The sequence below is a fragment of the Daktulosphaira vitifoliae genome, unplaced genomic scaffold (genome assembly GCF_025091365.1).
Source record: "Daktulosphaira vitifoliae isolate Bord-2020 unplaced genomic scaffold, ASM2509136v1 Scaffold_2, whole genome shotgun sequence".
Classification (NCBI taxonomy): domain Eukaryota; kingdom Metazoa; phylum Arthropoda; class Insecta; order Hemiptera; family Phylloxeridae; genus Daktulosphaira; species Daktulosphaira vitifoliae.
This window is the reverse complement of record NW_026099573.1, coordinates 11,448,792-11,471,904: the sequence shown is the minus strand read 5'-3', so window position 1 is coordinate 11,471,904 and position 23,113 is coordinate 11,448,792. Positions and strand designations below refer to the sequence as shown.

Here is a 23,113-nt window from a genome sequence, read left to right as displayed (position 1 = left end):
TACATGGTCATGACTGACATCAAGAGTTTTTAGACAAATATTTTATGAACATTTGATATGCCTATCAAACAATAAAATGAGTATTTGATGAAAAAAAAAGTATTACTTACTGGCAACAATAAAGTATGGTAGGATAGGTGCATGATAATCATAACATTGGAGAGCTGCATAGATTAAATTATAGATATTAAATATAATTTTTACAATATTTTTAGGAAGAATTCAATGTAAATTATTAATTGACTGTACTCATGCAGAAATATTTTGTATTTTTTAACTTATTAACTTAATTATTTGCTTAAAATACTATTTAAAGAAATGTTTACGGAGAAGTGTAGACTGTAAATTAATCAATTTAAATTTTTAATGCAATCTTAAGATATTATACATAGCACACCCTACTAGTGATATTAGGCATAACGTTTTATTTTAGTTACCTTTTTGGAAGTTCATACAACAACTCACCAATTTTCAACGAATGGCATAAAAAATTATCTGTTGTCTACAATATTTTGGTGAATTTTGTAAGAAATTTTGACACTAGTTCCTCATAATTACGTTTTTGCCAGTAATTGTCATGTAAATACAAAATTGATATTTTTGAATTCCTTACAAAATTATTTATCTATGGTAGTAATTTCATAATTTTTAGATTAATCCAAATATTATTATAATAGAAAGATTAACTTTGTGTCTAAAAAAAGTCCATTCAAATTTAAAGGTCTAAACTACACGGTTAGACTTGACGGAAAAGCCATAAATTATGTTTTAGTTTTTATTTTGATTTGATTGTTTAATTATCTCTTAATTACTAACATGTAATTATGTCAAACACTAGAAGTGACGGAAAAAATCTGAATCAAAATTCGAAATCAGCGTTGAAATGTCTTATAGAATTCACCTAATTATTGAAGACAATAAAAAGACTGGTCGCGTGTAATCATTTTAATAGTAATTAGGTAATTAAAATAGTTGCGCTGTCTAATTTAAAATAACATATAGTTTTGATCAGTTTTAATGAACTAATAAACATTTTAAGTGATACATTTGGACTCTTCTATAAGGTACTGGTGATGTTTTAAAATTTTGACTGCAAACTCTTATAAATATTATCGTCGACTAATTTCAGGCAATTGAACTCGTGTTAAACAGATGTACAATGCAAAACGTATCTGCGTGCGTTCTTCGTCATCCACGTAGTGTCTTCAGCGTGTGCTTATCTCCGTGATTGCCGTGCCCGCCGACGCGTACACGCATAATAATTCATAGTGACATTACAAGCGGTGAAAACTCGGCCGAGTCATGAGGAGAGTGTGTATCGTATACGGCAGCGATGGCAGTACCGAAGACGGTGAAAGAGTACCCCACCTTCTGGTGAAAAACGCTCTTGCACGTCCCCCGCATTTATTGGCCGAATTCTGCACCGCGATATTCGGCCGGCAAAACAGGTGGGAAAACCGCACAGCCTATTTTCCTGCTCCTCTTCTTCTTTTTCACCGTACTTCCTCAGCTTATTACCTCTTGGACGAATCGGTCGTTGTAGTATCAGTGCACCGGCGCTAACGAAACAACAACGACGTTCACAAAACGCGAAAATCTGACTAAAGAAATCGCGATAACCATCACAATTGTATCTCATATAAGAGTCTTCCCAACCAAGTGACGGGGCGACACTCTGTGCAGTATCTATTTGGCATCGTTGGCCAACCGGAGTACGCAATATCAGCTATCACTGCTGATGAACCCGGTCAAAGTGCATAGATTTTAAGTTGTTCTGTTTTGAATAGCTTGTCTTTGGAACGATCGCATTTAATTAATTATCGCCCGTTTTTTCTGTCTGGTATTTATTCACACATCAGACGCACGTTCGATTTTGTCAATAGTACAGACTACCATCGTGACATGATGATACTAACAAAGTAAGTCCATTCAAAATTTATTCATCGATTTATGCTTAAAATTTAAGTTTAGGCTCGTTATAATTCTTCATTGAAATGACTACAGGAAAAAATAAAATAATCATAGTTAAGTATTTAAACTCATTATAATTCATAACAATTGCGTTTTAAGTAAGAATTCTTACTTTAGAATGGTTACATCTAAACGTAATAAATTTAAAAAATGTTTCATTTACCCCATTTCCATAAAAAAAATTGTTTTAATTTTTAATAAAAAATTGTGTTAATGTACTAATGCCAATATTTTTGAAACTGTCCTTGGCAGATTCCAATCGAAATTGGCTATACGAAATGGTTGGTTTTCAATTATGACATAAAATTCATTAAACCAACAATTATGTAGATATTAAAGTATATTTATTTGTGCATCTGCACTAAATGTCCCGTTTGAAGGTTCTGCGTAAAAATTGCGAACGGTTCGATTTGCAATAGAAGCCAGTCCGAGAAATTACTCCGGAACGGATGCACCACTTACTTAACCGACCGGGCGTTGACAGCGGCGGGAAAGACGACCGAGAACGTCCTTATTAATTTTCTTGATCGTTTTTCCGTTCATTTGTCATGTAACGATATATTATCGTCTGTCATCGATAACATCGTTTCGGTTTAAGCGCCAAGTAGATCATCGACCAGACAATATACCAAAAACCACTAAGGAATACTCCTACTAATGTTCACGAATCTTTCACAGCTAACCGCAACTGTCCTCTATGGTTCCTGCACTCATAGTTACGTACACGACAACACTTAAGCTTATTTCGCGTAATTATCAACTAGCCTACTTTATTTTACATATTCGACACTATGAATTTTCTGAGTATTTTTTTTTTACGTAAACACAGCAATAGCCTTGTAGATCACAACCAACGGATTTACATTGTATACTTGGACCGTTCGCTTGTGATTTTAATTTTTACGTATATGAAGTGCCCACTAACTGGTATCAAAGGAAGTTACATAAAAGTGTAACGATTAGTTCACTCAGGGTGCATGATCAGATGCAACGACCATTGCGGGAGAAAGTCTATTATTCTGATAACTTCTTTTTACGCGATACTTTTACGTGCAGTTGCTTTGAAATCAAATGGATATCCGTTGCACTTGGACGGCGCGTGTTGTGATGAGTTATTCAGTTGTTCAAAGCACGATGTATTGGATAATAATAATTCTGTAAGATTTGGATGACTGAGGTTCCAAATTTTCTAAGTTCATTCCGGAAAATCATTTTTCAAGCAAATTTAAATGATTACACGTATATGTCATATGTATCTTGAATTGATTCCTTCTGACCTCATACATCATGAAAATTAATTATTTAATAACATTATTATCATGTTATTATATAACTACTGTCTGCTTTCAAATCTCACCTATCTTTACTACAATATCTACAACAAGTAAAAATCACCTTACAAAAATAATAAAATTTGTTGCAGGATTTTTGCTTATACGCTTTTGATAGATGCATTTATTTCCATAAAACAAATCTCTTTACACTGAAAAAACTCGGGTATACCATTTCATTAGTTTTCGAGTAATTTTCAAGCTTTTTGGCTTGATTATAATTTTACCCTCAATAATAATAGATTTATAACAAGATTAATTGGTCTTCAAATACTCTTGAAATATATTAAAAAAAAAAAAAAATCCTTAAAACAAATAGGAAATGCCTGAATTCGACCAACGTTATTGTGAACAATGACTCTTCAAAGTTAATAACGATTTTATAGAAAAAAAATTACTCATGTTTTACCTGGACATATGGTAAAAAATGCGATTCACACGTTATACATATATCGTGAAAAAAGACGGTCATATCAAATGCTACTTTATGGGTTTTAGTGAATTCTGCTTGACTCGGTCACGGTAAACAATCGGTATTCCATTATTTGTCCAAATTATATAAACAGCTGACCTAGACAATAATAATATGGTTTTCGTTTGACCGTTACAATGAGTATATAAACCTCCTTGACATACGTTAGAATAATTTTTGATTAATGACACTGAGTAATTTTGAAAACGGAATATTTGAATGAGGTCTTACCGCATAACAGGAAATATTGTTTTACTTAGATAATTTTATAGTAAAATAATTTTGTTGACGACGTTATTTTTGACAAAAGCCATACGACTAATATTCTAAAAATATAACGTTGTTAAAAATAGTTTATTCGTGGAATTATGACTCAGAATATTTCGGTCTGTTGAGTTAATTCGACCAACGATGATTGAGACCACTTTCATGCGCATCAATTACCGATGAAAATATTATAAATAGCAAACTGTTTTGGTTGAGGTCGTTTAATGGCACGTACTATACGCATGTGACCACCGGTGGTCAATGTTGCGATGACGTTTCGCCTATGAACCGCTTCATGTAAAGATGTGATCGTTGGATTTGATGTCAAAAAACCGCGGTATGCTACGCTCGGATAATACATTTATATCTTATCGCCTTACTTGCAATTGATGATCGATACGCGGGATTTGTAGTGCGTTCACCCTAACTGGGATATGATCCGGACGTGCTTATAAATTTGCGCGCATCTGCAACAGCAATCGGTACTTAGTGTCAAGTAAGAGCCGTTTCCGCATCACAAATCAACCAATTGTCCGTTTAAAACAGCAGCCGAGGTCGAACCATTTTTTCGCTACAGTTTTTTGAAGAACCGTCCATCCAGAAATGAAACTATTGGAATGAAAACTGCCCCGATATTACTATTCGAACGTGATTCTTTTGATTGTATTTTTTCCTGCCTTCTATCTGTAATACTCTGCGTTTCCGGTATACGCCGGTCATAGATATCGATGCTATTTAAAAAAAATAAAAAATTGTTTTGTTTTGTCCATTGACGAGAACCCGTCTGATGAACTTTTTTTTTAAACACATACCCTTGTATAACATAAAACCCCGAGAAGGGCGAATATCTAATTACAGGTGCACATTGATTTCACGGTTTTTTTTCTGTCGTTCCATATCTAACGACTCTATACGGTCACCAATTCCAATTGAACGGGCAAAGCTATTGTCTTTCATAGATCATGTACCTAAGATACTGTTTAACCTCGCGCCGGCTTCGAGAAGACATTTACTGTCACGAAAGAAAATTGTCTGTAGACTACTAAACCATACACTCGTTCAACACGAAAACGTGTCGTCTTCATGCTCCGGCGTTTAAGTCACCACAACGACCAACAAATTATCGTTATTATTTTGCACATATCACACCACATTAATTCGCTAATAGACCGTTTAAGTATACGCCAAAGAAACCCAACGCTTAACCGCATACCTACATGACATAAAATAATACAAATATTATTAGTGTTTTATTAACCGTAAAAAAATCGTGTCACGCGTTCGGCGTTAAAATAATAATTCATTAAATGCAATTATACCACAGTGTAATTAACTTGCAATACAAATATGTATGTTAACCGTCAAGTTCGTGTAACTGAAAATATTACAATTGTACAGTTTTTTTCTTCTTCTTCTTTTTATATATATATATATATATATACTTAACACTTATAATGAAAAATATTTGGAATTGCCCTCGTTACAAATAGAAGACATTCGTACCTTACAAAATGGTATTATTTTTTTTTTTTTATCGTACGTGTACCTAACGGGTGTTTTGCCGTAAGATTTTTTTCCTTTGGTTCCTCTATTCATTGCGATCGTCGCTCTCCGCTTCGCCCGCCGCTTCCAAATAGCTACCACGCATAACAACGAAATTATATACTGTGCGTTCTGTAACAGTCGAAAAAACTAACACACGTGTACGACAACAATAATAGGAACACACGACAACGGCAATGGCATTGGGGCGTTACGGTCGAATTGTAAAACAAACAGTATCAGCGTGCTCGTCCTCTACCCTGAATACTTGCGACTTGCGCACGTCTGGACTGTCGTGACGATTGGATTGCAATCGCATACGCGTTGTCTCCACTAACAAGGTGGTTTCCAATTCAAACCCTTTGACTTTTTCTTCTTTCCTCAGATACCCGCCGATATTACAACATTCCGGTCCAATTTTAATGCTCTATCGGTAATTAATTGTATCGTCAAACGGCGTTGTCGAAAAATCAAACATTTCTCTCGCCAATCAAGTGGAACAATGTTTGCATACATTTCACAGTGTTCCGGATACATACAAGTATTTTCGGTTTAAGGTTATTCGCAGCGAGTATTGAATAACAGTTATAAACTGTGGGTGTTTTTATTATAATCGTTATTATTTCATTTTTGGTTCGTTTGTTTGCCAACTGCCAAAAAAGTGCACACACGATTGTTACGGTATTGTGACGAATCGGATGTTATATTTTCAATCGACTACTGCGTATAATAGAATAGTACTTTTGTAGCAGTGACGATCGCGATGACGACAACGATGATAATGATGATGAACATAATAACAGAGTATATAAACTGTGTGAATAAACTTTTGTGTGAAAACGTTGCCGAGAAGTACATTGTTTGCCAATCGTTCATATCGTTTGGATTATTTCATTAATGTGCATTACTCGAAAATGTCAACTCACGTGTCACAGAATAAAAATATATACTCACAGGGCAACATACAAAAAAATATATTTTGTATTTATATAATAATAATAAAACCAAGTTTGACAATAATACCTATTGTTAAACTTCGATACTCCTACTTTGATGGGTTTTACATTTCTGAATCATTGACGGGAATTTTATGTCGATATAATTAATTAATATTTATATAAGTTAGTGAAATTGACGATATTATAAAAAACATTGCCTACAAATGATAAATTGTACAAAATACTTCCGAGGCCGATTACTCTTATTGATCAAGAATGTTTGGAATTTGCCCGTTTACGGGCTGATATATCCTAAACTCGGTGATACATTCCATGCATTCATTTATTTTAATTATAAATTTTCTATTGCCTTATTCCATTCATAAAGTTTGATTGTCGTTGTTGAATTAACGTTATGACAAATCATGTAATATTATAAAGTAACAAATAGTCACTGTTTTATAGACTACGACTTAAATGAGAAAAACGTATACACGAACGCGTTCTACTTATCACACGACGCCGTGACCAACCCATTGTTTTTATGGGTGATTTGACAAACCCTAGAGATTTCATGTAACCAAGGAAAAAAAAATCCGCGAGCTTATATGATATAGGGCGCTATGTATCTACATGTTTTAATGAATAGTGAAAAAAATAAAAAAAAATTTGTGAACAAAGAGTAAAAATTGATTCTATTGTGTCGAATTGTACGTGTTAAAATATTTATGCATTAATTATTTTACAATTAAAAAAATGCTTTCAAATGAGTTGTCACGAGACTATTGAATTTTTCCGTCGACGTTTGGAAGCTTGTGGATGCAAATGGAGTTTATTTTAGCCTTAAATTTCTATCACTCGTTTTCATATCTTTTAAAAATGATTTACGGAAGAAACACTGTACCTGACATAATAAAATAATAATAATAATGTAGCAATGGCGAGAAAAGCAACAACAATAATAAATCTGACTATTTTCCAGTTCGTTGAGTACGCATCGTTGGATAGATGACTTGAATCTACTGCCGTCTGGTAACAGTACCGTTACCACTAAGTTAGGCTAGTGGAACATACCACCTGTTTAAATGCAAAATATACCGTTTACTAAAAAAGAGAAAATATTAAAATCAAAATTATACTCATATTAACAGTGATTACGAAATTATTAATAAATGTCATAACAAATAACAAACGCGGCTTAATTATCCCATGAAATTTATTGACAAATTATTATTATTATTTTTATACGTTGTTTATGTTACGGGTCAGAAATTTTAATTACCGAGTTTATTTTAGTCTGGTAGTTTGGGTTTAACTATTGTTGTCTTAATAGATAATATCTTTAAAATAACTTTATTTTATTACCTGGACATTTAAAAAATATAGATTACTAAAAAAAAAATACAACGTATTAAATTAAAAATAAAGAAACCTTTAAAAACGTTGTAAATTATGAAATGGACATTTCAAATTTGACATTGAATAAATGATTAACTATAAATAACATCAATGATTATTTTACACTCTATACTAGATGGAATAATAAATGTTATTATTTATGATATTCATACCATTTAAACAATGAATTGTATTAATTAAAATTCGGACAAGTTCGCTCAGCACACGTATAATAACGTTTCTTTACTGTTCTTTCGAACATCTTTTTGGACGTTTTGTAAATAACACAATTGGCAATATACCTGAAAATAACTTTTAAAAAATTTAATTTTGAGAGAAGTAATTTTAAAATTATATTTTAAAAAAAGATAGAAATTTCTTTAATCCGGCTTATTGATATCGCTTTAATGTCGAATATGAATGAATATATAATCGCTATAATATGAAGACTGATTGATTAAATGTAACAGTATAAATTAAAACTGCAAAAAAAAAATATGCAACCAAAAGTAAAATATAACTATAACTATTTTATAACTATAAAAATTGTAGAAAAATTTTGATGAAATATTTCTCTACAGCTTGAGATAAAACTGTGACATATTTCAATTATTCAAGGATAAAATTTAAAGGCTGAAATAATAATTAATATTTCAGTCTTTAAGTTCTTATACTTATAAAACATATACACATATTGATTTGTGTATATATAAATAAGAATATATATATTTTTTTAAAACTAATCACGAAACTAATCAATTTATTGCATATTTTCACAGATGTCAGTACGCGGCGCTCGTGATCTTATTCATACAGGTGAGTCATTTTATGAACTAATATATTTTCATGACAGTTATCATCTTAGATGATAACATTTTTAAATGATAGGATGACAGAAATTAATGATAAGGTCATAACTTTTCTCCCTATATGTTATATTATTCTGTGTTTTTCATTTAAACTACGCTAAATTTGATATACTATTCTGGTATATAAAATGGTTATACCATTTTTTTTAAGTTCAATGACTAGTTTATTTTTATGGAAAAATAAAATAAGCTTTATTTGGAGTACCGTTTTTGAATAAATAAGTATGGCAAATAAAAAATATAAATGCACTAGTGAATGATAGGTAAATGTTTTTTACAGTGACGATGCTGCTGCAATTGTATATATACCAATTGTAAATAATATTTGTACCGTAAATTGTTTCCCATAATCTTTGAATGTATGTTAAAAAAAATCATAAATAGTTACAATAATGTTTTAAAGTCACCTATATAATTTGGACAAAGTCGTTTAAAGTGTCATAGGAATGCGAAAATTCTGACAACATATTTCACGGGAAAACTACACATTCTATTATTCTTTTACTCGCGTTTTGTTTTTTTACTTTATTTTCATTTTTTTTTCTTATTTGAGTATTGCGATACTCTAACCGGATGAAAAACTCATATCGAAAAACTCACAATTATTATAGTACAATAAGAAAATAATTTACGGAAAAAAAATTATGCAATCCAAACCTCATACACTAAAATAAATTGATTATAAATTTGTTTAATTTTGACTTGAGCTTTCATCAAACTCTATTAATTAGACTACAATGTAGAATTCACGGTCCATGTGGGGCATCTCTAGGCTTTGCACAACCATTATCTAAGATAGCGTAACGTTCGGCACAACGAGGACGATTGCAGCAAATCTCACGGAGGTCAATCGTATTAACATCTCTAGATGTGCTAACTTTCGAGCGGATACGTTGCCGGAAAAATAAACTATTTAATGTAAATCATTGCTGGGTGATGATAAAAAATAACCTTACGCTACAATGAAAACACAATAAAAATTATTACAATAGTCAAAAAGTGTCAAATCTTCTAATGTAATAATTTGTACATCGTTCGAGGTCTACCATTCTAGACAATTTTTCTAATGTATTGTAATCATTTCATCTGATTTTACAACACTTCAGAAATGAAAGTGACACTAACCAGTTTTTACATTCATAAAACAATTGTTCAACATCTGCAATTTAAACTAAGAGTAATAAAGTTTTGGTCCTTGTTACTAAACATGCAAACATACAAAGGATGAAGTGTATGACTAATTGTTTTTATTTCTATTTCACCGAAAAAATCGATCAACTCTATAAAATACAAAGAAAACTAACGTAAATATTTATTAGTGTTTTCGCGAATGCCAAAAGAAATGTCAGCTTGGGCGGATGCTGTCGCTACTTACAACGATATGATATTTTCCATAATAAGGACTGCAACTTGATACTAGTACTGAAAGAAGGGTTGTAGAAATGTACGTGATGATAAAGGAGGTATTATAACTAACGTTCCAAGGGTCAGGAATTTTTCATGATATTTGCTTTGTTAAAAAGGTACTTTTTTCTTGACACTTAACCGAACGACGTTGATGTTATAATTAGAACCGAGTCAAGTGGAAGAGGATCGTTTTTCAAGTGGAAATTTTGTTTAATTTTTTTTGGTCCTAGGCATCTCCAAAACACGGGCTCGGCAACTGCATAGCAGTGCAAATTCGTCACGTTATCGTTTGCTGCGAATATAACAATGGTCCAATCGGTGTGTATATGGTTCGTGAGATTTCACGGGAAACAGGTGCACTGCAACAGCATTATCGTTTGTCATTGACATCTCTCTACGCCCCGACGACGGTCTCTCACCGTTCGCTTCCATTCTGTGACCGGTAAATTCCGTCCGGACGTCAACGTCCTCCCGTTTTCTTTATGTACCATTAATACCACCTTTTGGCTAATAGCACTTATGTGGCGATTAATGAGAACGAAAAGCATTTATTTTTACCATCATCTACTTAAACAAACCCAACCAAACATTTATACTACAAAAATGTAACCAGCAACACAACGATAATTGTAATGCGATCGTATAGTGAGTTAAAGGATTGCACAAAAACCAAACTTGCTCTAGATCGTGTCAACGAACAAACACCTTTCGAAACTCAGATTGATCTAGTTTGTCGATTTTTCCTACAAAATCTTCTCAATTATTACACCGAAATCGCAGTAACAACGCGTGTCCACTGTCAAAAGGCGCTCGATAAACTTAAGGTACGAAGAATGATCATAACAAATAAAAAAAAGTACAACTATAACAACAGCAGTACAGCTGCAAACGTATTCAATACGTTGTACCGTTGCTGATGGTATTTTTTATTATTTGATTACAATTGTTATGATTCGACGATGATGTGACGTGTCCAATTTTTGCGTACACAAACGGTAATAACACACGTACTAGTGTGAGGCTGAAGTACATTCGAGTGTCTTATTCAATCCGCGGAGACAAAATGTAAAATATTTATAACTGTACACGACGACCAGCACAAAACGATTGTTCGACAGTTGTTTTTTTTTTTCCATCTCATTTTTTCATTATTGTTATTATCATCATCATCGCACGTTAAACGGACTCTCGTTTGTTATGTTACGTTGTGTATTTATTCTCAGTTATAGTGTTATTATGTCATTACGCTCGTGACAAATGAATACGACATGGAACTTCTGTTGTTTACACTGATTGTTCTCGGATTGTGTGAGTTGGTTCGCCGTGTCTGTGAATTTAGCAGCTTCCGACAAGTTCATCGCCGCCACCGGCACTTGGGGTTATTTGTTCGCCTAAAAACCTGCCCACGCCAAGTAAAATCATTGTAATGAATTAACATGCACATGTGCCGGCAATTCACGTGTGAAACATCACAGTTCATCACTTGGAGTGTACTACTGCCGTGATGAACTGCCGCCGATTGTGTGACGCGATTACGGTTACTATGCGCGGGGGATGGTAACTACGACGAATGGTCACGTTATCCAAACGATATTCACATGTGCATGATGAGATCACACAACCGAAAAGTACCTGATCCATCTTTAAATGTAACCGGTTACGGCTAAATCGTGAATACGTCAATTTTATTAGATTTTCGACTCTTAGTTGTTTTTTAATACCACTGGGGTATATTAAAAAAAAAACATTTTTTTACGTTTCATTGTAGATCTGGTTTAAAACGTTTTTAGAAAAATCCGGTATAATCATAGAAATGTTTAAAAATGCGATAGAAAAAATCACAACTTGGCAATTATTATATATTATTGATTTCATTAATTCTTTTGTAGGCACATTAAACATTTGAAAATTACTGTCTGTAACAAATTGATAATTACTTGGATTAAGAAAGACTTTACATTGTATACACATCGAACCTTTTCAACACATTTCGTAATTAATATAAATCTTTTTTTAATGCATCTGGCCGCAAACGGAATTAATGAAACACACGTTATATGTAATCGGAGCAGTGCTTTATTTTTTATTTTTAGAATAAGGAAATTAGAATTTTGTTAAATTTGTAGAATTTCAATGGATTTAACGGTAATGTAGCCATTACAAACCGTAACATGTAAATTCACCTTACTTTTGAATAACTTTGATAATACAATTGGTCGTACTTTTTTATGACAAACAGAAAAATATATGTACTTCTTAGAATAATAAACATTATTTTAATCAATGTTTTTCGCGAACCATGTGAAATACACTTAATTACTCATTAATTATTTTGATAATCACGTAAAAGATGAAGATTATCAACAAGAAATGAATGTTATTCGTTCAACTCGCTTTATGAAGAATTTTTCGAACCAATTTGATAGTAGTAAATACTCTAACGGGAGAGATAGGATAGTAATATGATTATTTTCGATAGGCATCTCTATTACTTAGATAGCTAATTCTTTATGTAATATAATAAAACGAATGATTCATTGTCGAGGGTGAAGTAAAATGAGTATTACGTAATATTAGATATTTTTTATTTACCTAGCACATAGAGCTAAACAAATCTAGTTTTTAGCAAGAAAGTTTATTGAGGTTGTAATAAATAAGTGTAAGGATTATGATTACAATCGTTGCTGAACATTCGACCGTATCCAAAGGTCACAAGTATATTCAAATCAGTTACTAGTTGAGTAACTTCAACTATACAAGTTAAAACTGACCAATTCATCAACAGTTTGAATCAAGGGCGACTCTAAGAAACGCTTAATATTTTTTTAAAACAATATCTAAGATTAAAATCAACTAAAAAGTTATATAAGGAAAAATATTTCAACAATATTCAGATCTAAAGAGTGCATGTAGCGAATCCAAATAAATAGACAATCTTAAAAAATTAACCATCGCAAAAAATATTGTATTACACATGTAATTAGTTTTTACCTATGCGGATACCAATAAAATTTGAACTGCTGTCCACGATTTGTTATTTTTTTGACATACTCTTTAGTATTAACATATTATAATTATCTTGACAGAATGAACTCTGTTCCGTTTGTTTTGTGTACCACGCACAACAGAAATAATTTGAATGCGTCTCGCGGATAAAATATTTACTGTTACTTAGGACTTTTTTCCTCCGGAAAATCGCGTGTGCAGCTAAACTCTGACGTCTTGCACGAGCAATTCGAAGGAACTGCGTGACATGTCTCTTGAATAATAATCGTTATTAAATTACAATGCATCTCGATTATTATGCTGATTTAATGTATGAAAAAGGTGGTTTGCTCGTTAAAATTACAAGATCCTTTTAAGGCTTTCACTTAGTATGTTCTAAATTTTAGCTTCTTCCGACAATAGCCGGTAAAATTCCACTAAGTCCCGTATTTTATAACTATAATCATCACTAAATGGCATATGTTTGTCTATCAAAATATTACTTAAAGATAGATACAAACTGATATCATTGAATTATTTTTTTAATAATAATAATGATTAGTGAACTTTTAATGGCGTTAAAAATACTTTTACAAAATTTTTTTATTTGAAAACTTTTTCTCGGAACGTGAAATGTTTTTTTTGAAATTTGTCAATATCATTTTAAAATATATTCAAGATATTTTTAATATTGTATTCTTTTACTTAGTGACACAGCAGAAGTGACTAAACATTTTAATAAAATTTGGTTTATCATATGAGTTATGAATCTCAAGGTAGTCTGAACTAGGTTAGGTGGTCGAAATAATTGAGAGTATCGTAAAAAAAACAGCTGATAAAAATGTTCTGCTCAAAACCGTGAACGCGATGCTATAAAATTTTCAATTGCACTCAGAAACTGCTACAATTGAAATTCATAGAACCATAAGAACTATTATAATCTGACGCATGTACATAAAATTCAATTGTACATGTTTAAATCGTCATTGTACGTTAGAAAACCTGTTAAAAAACACATAAGTAAATAGTTTAAAACGTCCCATTTGATGATTATAAATGTTGAAAATTGTAGTGTTTCAAACGTTTCGACTCTGTGATTCATATGAACTCCCGTGAAATATTAAGTTACTTTTGAAAATTATTACGTTTTACATTGCGTGGTTAGAAAAATGTGTTCTTGGAAACTTCAAGTTTGCACGATACTGACAGAATTCACGAGGAAGACTTTTGTTTCATTCTATAATGTTATTATCTTAATGAAAGTAATTGACATTGTTGGATAGTTTTTTGGTTCGACCTCAGTTAACCTTTTGAATAATTGAATTAATGGAATAAAAACTAAGTGAATTATAATAGCGTGAGCCGTTTTAGATTGTAGTAGTAGCAGCTAAATTTACTAAATGGAGTTTAAAAAATACACTGACGATCACGTGTACAACGTCCAAGTTATACTCGATTGATCTTTGTGTCAATATTTAGGACACTGGAAATGAGTATAATAGAGTCACTCACGAGATGCTGAAGCAGTAACAAAATATTCACTTTGTTAGAGCGGTCACGTTTTTCCACCAATACGAATTTTATTAACGTGTTTGAAACACTAGAAACTGATAACGACTTATTGGCCAACATAAAAAGATACAGCAATCGGTACAATTTTGGTCACAAAAATCATCGACATCCCATCGGTATCCGTGTTATTGATAAGATGATTTTTATAGCAATTGAATATTGTCGCAAAGAGTTATTCGATGTAAACGAGCTTCGGTCACTGGCGTACACAAGAGGGGGGATTGAAAGCCCCCAAATTTTTTAAGCTAAGCGAAAATTTCGGACGATAAATAATAAGTAATAACAATAAAAAAGATCATATCATACTATAAATATTTCCACAATAAAGTAATCGAAAACAGGAATTTTTGTGAGCGAACAATATGGGCAGTGTCACATCTAATTTTCTATAAATTTCAAACCCCCCCCAAATTTAATTTCTGTGTACGCCACTGTCTCCGGGGATCATTTGGCATCGGCTGTCGATATTATGAAATGGCGAATCATAAAACAGTAGAAAACCGGAAGTGTGAGAACGTTGTGCCACACACTTTACGGGCAGACGGACTTGTGCGCACTGTTTGTTTAATTAAGCGACGCATTCAATTGCTCGCACGTGTTGCGAATAAATTAAAACAATTATTATGCTAATGGTACAAGAACGAGAAACAGTTGTAACTGTTTTATCGTCACGTTCCCATATAGACTACATAACACGGGTGCTGTGTAATATGTGCTTTCATATTACAATACCATTTGTCTTGGCATTGGCGGCGGAGGCCGCAAACGCCGTGCATACGCGTTTTTAACGAATTCATAACAGGAACCCTTTTTTAATACAAAACGGCACGCACAATACTCGACAGCGCTTACACTTAATCCAGGCGTCGTTGGGTGTCATCGTATCATGTTTATGATATAATAATATGTTATGCCGAACAACAACGGCCCGTTGTGGTTGTTGTAATTTCCATTGGAAAATGTTTAATCAAAGACGCTTTGATTCGCACCATAACAATACACGACGTTGCTTTTTTTCGAACTGCAAGTATCGTCGATGTACTCCATGACCGTTCTTTTGTCTTCTCCTACACTACTTGCGAAACGCTTAATCCAAACCGACTTGGCTTACCCACGCCGCACTCCGTGTGCTATTTAATCTACTGCTATTTTTTAGTGGCTACTGTGGGAGCCGCGATTGATTCGCTCGGTGATTTTTTAATTGTAACGACGCTCATTGTTCGGCTTACAACAAGTAATAGTAATCGCAGAGAAATATCGAACGGTATTGTCGAGTTCGAACAATACCATATTAATAATACAACGGTTTATATTTGTGTTGCATTAATCGCGATGATAAAAATAATTGCCGAAAAATGCGCGGCCATTAAAAGAGAAATATTCAAATCATCCGTGTTGTCGTTACTAACTAGGTCGGACGTCTACTTTTTCAGCAAAAACACTAATTTAGCATTTAAATTAGACAAACTTTGTTCTGTGTTTACACAAAACGTAAGGCGTGTGTTTAAGTACCTATTGTGGTAACGATCAGTGTGAAATCAACACGATTTTATGAAAAAAATTTCCAAGTACTTGTCCGTTGTTAATGCGTGACGCGCGAGGATTACATTTGATTAATAAACACAAAACGCGTTTTAAATTCAGAACAGATGAAATTACTTACACTGTTAGACCAAACGAATGCGAAAAATTGCCAATTCGTATTAATCGTGTTGCGAAACAACAAAATATCGTTAAAATAGAAATGTGTTTTATAAGAAATATAAAGTTTACACAACTGTTTGGCGATTACGCATTGCTCAGATAAAAATCACTCAACGGTCTAGTGAGAATGTTCGGTCCACAATCGAAACTTATGTTATAAAAATGGCAACACATGGTCGTCACGTCTGAAATGTTTCATCCACTGATTACAATAACATTAATTAAGTGTACCGAACTTAAATGATGCAGAATTTAATTTTTAATTCACTTATGTATATCAAGTGCGGTTACACTAATAACCAATTAATTATTCAATTTGTGTATTTTTTTTTTCCCATCATCGCTAATGATATTAATTTAATTTATATTAATTTTTAGATGCAAGTACTGTGCCAGGAATCGGTCACGACGGAAAGTGGAGTCGTAGGTAGTGGAGCAGGACCAACAGAATTGTATCCAAACAATGATGAAACAGTTGCTGCTGCTAGCGAAGAAGACGTGGGTAGAGAGAACGTTTTCGTTCTCAACGACACCAGAGATGCTCTAGCTCATGATGGGAGTGAACACAATTCTGTAAGTGTACAAAAGATCTATGATATTTATTTGATAATCATTAACGGAAATCCTAAAATATCCTTTCATTTTTTTTCACGTTTGGGTAAAATTTATCACCACAATTTGAAATGGAATATTACATAGGAAAGTTTAACCGAAAATTCGACAAACTTAGTTATATATGACGAAAAGTTAAATGCATTTTGATAATGTCACACAAAATAATATAAGAGTTCTTTTATATACGATTTAATGGATCCATAAACGCGTATTTTCCCTCTGACCAGTAGATGATTTTTTTCAATATATTTCAAATAAAGTAGTGCTTCTCATTTTTCATGCTATTGTATCGAAATCACACTGATTTGGTATTGATAATTTTCTTATCACCAATCATATACATGATTATACAAACATCATTATATATACCTTTTGAAATAGTACTCTATTCATCACTTTAAAGTGAATTGATAAGTAAAATATTGTTTAGGATAGAATACATTTTAACCTGATATTATTTAAAATCTAATCCTCTGTAGACAATTTAAGAATTAAAGATACTAATATATTTTAAATCAAATTTCTGTAACTTTTATCTCATGTTAAGACGTAGTGAGAAGAAGCAAGAAAATTTGTTTCCGCTTTCAGTGAATGTAAGATTAATTTAAACAAATATTGTTGACATTATAGGGATTTGACCAAATCCGCTTACAGTACCCTGAAGATTATTTTAGAGAACCGTTAATCGTGTTATCGTGAGAAGTAGGACGATGGGCTTCCTAATAAAAAGTATTACATAAGCCATGCGTTAAGACTGCTGAAAAATGTACTATTATTTACCTAAAATATGAACGACGGGCAAGTACATGCAATGTATTATTAAAACACAAATGGCAGGTTGTTGATCATTAAAAATACTAGTGGTGGACGATATAGCAATGTGTATTTGGAATTCTAAAATACCATTATACACGCGATTTGTGAATAACTATTTCAACTAACGTTTCCGATACGAGTGATAACAAATAAATAATTATAGTCAATCAATGCTATCCCGTTGCTGTGAGAACCTTCTAAAAGCTTTCGATTTTTTTATTCAACAATTTTTATCTGATATAATTTTTAACCTTTCTGATTTATACGTCAAAATTATTCGACGTCACTGACGGTTAATTTTCTTGTCTACATCAAGTTGTGAGATTATTCTTCACCGTTATTTAAGTTTGTTCGTTTTATTTATACCCCACTTCTTTTTAAGTTTCCGGTGAAATGAGGAAATAAATAACAATTGAAACGGTAAGTCGTTTGGCTTGAAGGTTCGCGGATCGATAACCGTCTTTTATAAGTATACCTCACAAAAAAATTTGCATAATAATAATATTTTAATCTAAAATCGGTATGATGGACTGGTACCAAGTTCTGTATCGGAAGTTTGTTTTGGAAAAATTCTTATTATACCTTTTATGACGTTTCTCGGATCGAATAACATGACAATATGATTTTTATAAACAAAATTTTATACTTGAACGCTTATTTTGGTTTAAAATACCATAATTCTTAACTCCCATTCGAAATTAAAATCAATCGAAATCGCATATATCAAGACAAACGTCTTCCATTAAAATATCTCGTATAACTTATCCAGTGGTGACAATCGCCTCTGTGTTGTGTGATTCGTATTGTATCATATAAAAAATGAGCGCCTTCGTACCTTTTATCGTCGTCCATCACTCTTATTAATAATATTGTCATCGCAGTCCGTTTAAGATACTACTCATATTCGTTTTGAATAATGCATGTTTATTTTCACGTTGAAAGGCTCACGTTCGTGTAGTCATTTTTCTTTTTGTTATTTACTGCTGCTATTAATGGAGTATGCATGTACCCGTTTGTATAGCATTGGCAATATATACAATAACACCATATAGTTCTTGTAAAAAATATTTTCTTAGTGTCATATTATTATACAACGTTATTATAATGGTAAACGAAAATCATCGATGAATCCATTCGAGTCCACGACACGTATCCAACTATTTAACTTGTGTTGAATTCAATATCATTAGTTTAAATATAAAATCATTACATATTACAACACTGATGCTACTTTTCTATTAATTAAAATCATTGATTAGATTGACAATCTATTGCATAACGAATAATGTAAGCCAGGATTATTTTTAAAGAGAGCGTTTCATCCCTCTTCAGTATATATATATATATATAATGTATATTATGTTTGTAATATTAGACACATATTTTTTTTACTATTGATTCCTGGTATGTAGATTATTTTTTATGTGATTATGGAAGCAGTTAATATTAAAAATAATAATTCCCAATAATACGATGCCGTTAAGTAAATAACTCAACAATATATCCGTCATTTCTATGTATTTTGACGGTGTTTTTAAAGAAAAAAATTTGTTGTCGATGGAAAAATATTACTTTTTGCAAAAGTTTAAACACTTCTGTTTAACTACACCCAAAATATGTATCTACCATTGGCATATTATAACGTCCGGTATTGAATTTGTTTGCACGGCGGAATGCAAAGGGCGCAGACAAACGGTTACGTTGTTAATCCCTAGGTAATATATCCAAAGACAAGTTGTTTCATAGAGCCGAGAATTATGACAATTTCGGATGGGCATCATTCGTTCATAATCTTGCAGTTGATAACAATAGATATGTGCACGGAAAATCCTGTGGGGGGTTTATGAAGCTTATAAAGCCGACAGTCACTATTTTTTTTTTCCACTAAACGTTTTCTCCCCTTTCAACACACTATTAGCAAAAAATTATTTGCGGAAATGTAAACAAACACACTAATACGCGATCTATTTGTCACGGTCGAGTGAGAATAATCTTGTGGGTTTTTGCCTTGACGCTAAGGAAGGAGGGTAAAATTAGAGCACTTTTTTTTTAAATATATTTCACTTATTTGACACACTTAACGTTACAGTTATGCTCCGATCTCTTATACAGATCTATAACCTTGATAAACGTCAATTCGTTAACCACCTTGTAAATAAGAAGAGTTTCAGAGATTTTAATGTAATATACGTGATCGAATGGTGGTCAGTTTACGTGACTACAATATTATTGTATTAATTTTGTTATTACAGTACCAAATTCGTAAAAACTTGTCCATTTCCGGTTAGAATGAAATGTCTTTTTCCGACCAAATAGAGCGGCATACGGTCAAAATAAATATTTATAAAAAAACATTATCTATTAAATAGTACGAAAAACTTATTTTATTCAACTTTTGCCACGATTAAAAAATAACCGTGCATCGTGTTTAAAACACGTAGTTTTTTTGTTCTTACGTTTTCAGAGGTAAACATTAATAAGGATATTAACTCAACAACCCTTAAACAATGTAATCTCCCCGATTTATTATGTTGCAATGATGCTGACTATCATTTTACATCTACTAATCGACGGGGTGCGGAGATTAAAGAGTATAAAATTGCACATACTAAATTAAACTATAATTTATAAGATGATCTCATAAGTTAATAGATGAGTGAATAACGACTCTAAAAGGCTAAATTATGTCATTAAAGTAACCTTGGCGAACAGAAGACGAACAATAACAATAATGCTTTTACGACTGAGGTGAATCTTTTATGATAATATGTAGTTATATAAAAATAGACGTCAACGCAATTAACAAATAATAGCGATTAATAGAATAAAATAACTTTTATGATGTTCTTAGTTTACAACTTCAACGAATTAAAAAAATATCGACAATTTTTCAATCCTATGATATCGAGAAAAAATTTCAGGAGTGCAAAGGTGTGTACATAAATAAATAATCACAGTAGTTCTAATTAGCGGATCGGTGTCATTCTCCTTTTTTCCTGGTCCTACTTTAATCTCACGTTCAAAATCACTATGGGCCGATAATGCGAATCCCAAATCTTAACGGGGGTAACGTCCGAATGCTTTATCAATTATTACACTAATTTATTTTTTCCGGTGTTTTTTTTTTTTTTTATAGGTATTGTTTGTCGGTGACAGTTACGTACCAGTAACCACTCAGCTTCGGTCTAGGCCCATATCACCAGCTGATTCCACGGCGCTCGATTGGAGATTGCAAACTGTGGAAAGTTGGGATGGCCGGCGCCAAGGCAACAACAAGACCAGAGTGCAACGTTAGTTGAATTTTTTTTTTTTTTTTTTTTTTAACAAATTCCATCATATTTTCATGATAACGAAGAGAGAACATAAAAACATTGACTAAATATTAGTAATCTTTAATTAAATACAAATAAAACGCGTTCTATTAAATCTGTTGAATATGAAACTTTGAAGATTATCTACTATTAAAAAAAACATGTATAAAATTTCCCAGATCGATGTAATAATAGAATAGTATTTTCCCTTTTAATCTCTCTCATAATAGTTAATAAATATAGAAAAATAGTCCTTGATTATAAAAAGAGGTCATTGTGATAAAAACTTGGATTAAAAAAAATGTTGGACAACCTCGGTAACATTGAAATGGATTCAGTATAGGAGAATATTGTGTACGAAAGCATCGGACCGTTACAGATGATTATAATTATGACCATCGACACATCCCGTCGTTTATGCACATAATATAGAGGTGTTACTTTCGCCTTAATTTTTCTTTTATATTTGAAGTATTTAAGTTGCTTGTTATTTGCTTAATACTTACTACAAATACTGAATAATATAAAAAAAAAGAAATGTTTTATTTTTTTTTCTTTAAATGAATACTTGTCAATAATCTAGTTTGTCAGAAGCGTTATAGAGGAAAATATTTGTCATGTTTTGAAAAATTTTAACTAAAAATATATGAAAAAAAAACAGAATTCTCTTTTGACTCTCATACTATTGTGCTGTTGCTCTACTTTACTTAAAATCATTACTCATTAATCCATTAGATCCGAGTAACTTTTTACAAGTTTCAGTTATTATCGAGCGAAGTATTCATAGCAAATTTTATTTATTAATATTTTATGGAAATAGTTTTTGAAAAAGTTTGCCATAAGATATTCCTTTATAATGAAGCAAAAATTCGAAAAGTATAGATTCTTTTTGGGTTTACGATTTGCAAGCTAAGCAACAAAGTCTTTAGATGTTGACGACACGAAGATGTATTATTTAAATTTGAACGGAAATTATAAATGGTTAAATGATTTTATGCAATACGTTCTGGTCGACAATAGATCGTGAAAAATGATGTGATAACTTTGTACGATTTTAACAACTATAAAAGTGCACAATATTCGATGAGTAATAATCGTTCACGTGAAGACAACAGAATATTGGCGTCGTTCATTAGACAGCAGCATTACGTGCGTTTTTAATTTACTCTTCTATTGTGTATCGAGGGTATTTAAAAACAATATTTAACCAGATTTTGACGACGGTGTCGATTTGAAAATTCAGCGCAGGCAGACTAACCGTGAAATTCATACACGTTTTTAATAACGGCTATTGAAAAAACTAATGGACCATAAAGTATTATTTTTCGTTAAGTCTCCCACGGGGTCCACAACCGCAGGTTTTATACACTGCCCGATATAGACCGGGTTACCCGCTGTCCTCAGAAAACAGGTTGCATACTATTATAATAGCATTTAAAAACGACCGTTGGGGGGGGGTATACGATTTTGACTTTGATGGCTATGACGATAACTAATGAGTTTTCAAACCGTACCAGTCACTACAAAGTTAAGTAATATTAATCACAATGAAAACTACTATAACGGTGAAGACCAACAGTGGCAATGGAGTTGGATACTATCCGACAGCTCCGCTGAATAATTGAGTTATAATTGTTGACATGACGGACGTCTTCTTTTGACTATCGTTACAGTTAGAATTTGAAGTTTTTTGAGGTTTCCTCGCTGATATCGAGATGTTCTCTTTATACTGTTCTACAAACAAACATTTAACATTTTTTTGAATCGGTTCACTATACAGGTCCACATACTCGTTGGCATTCAAAACGCAATAATTTGTTCGACCGTTAATAATTTTTTCATCTAAACACAAAAAAACATAAACGTACAATATAATAGTTATAATAATCGAGTGTTTAGATGGTTCGCGAACGTC

The 23,113-nt window shown here is 32.3% G+C and overlaps 1 protein-coding gene across 12 annotated transcripts in view; it reads left to right on the top strand.

Annotated features, from left to right (window-relative positions):
• The window catches only part of LOC126898926 (uncharacterized), a 58,936-nt gene that overhangs the window by 29,430 nt on the left and 6,393 nt on the right, over nucleotides 1–23,113 (top strand). For 6 of the 12 annotated variants that reach the window (XM_050673334.1, XM_050673333.1, XM_050673332.1 and 3 more), the window contains 3 exons: nucleotides 8,699–8,735; nucleotides 16,835–17,029; nucleotides 21,024–21,177. In XM_050673334.1, the coding sequence (XP_050529291.1) occupies nucleotides 16,835–17,029; nucleotides 21,024–21,177 (349 nt within the window). In that variant the 5' untranslated portion in view covers nucleotides 8,699–8,735. Of the gene's footprint in view, nucleotides 1–1,129; nucleotides 1,920–8,698; nucleotides 8,736–11,429; nucleotides 11,608–16,834; nucleotides 17,030–21,023; nucleotides 21,178–23,113 lie in introns of those variants that run through there. The other 6 variants (XM_050673328.1, XM_050673327.1, XM_050673325.1 and 3 more) reach the window with 2 other exon arrangements.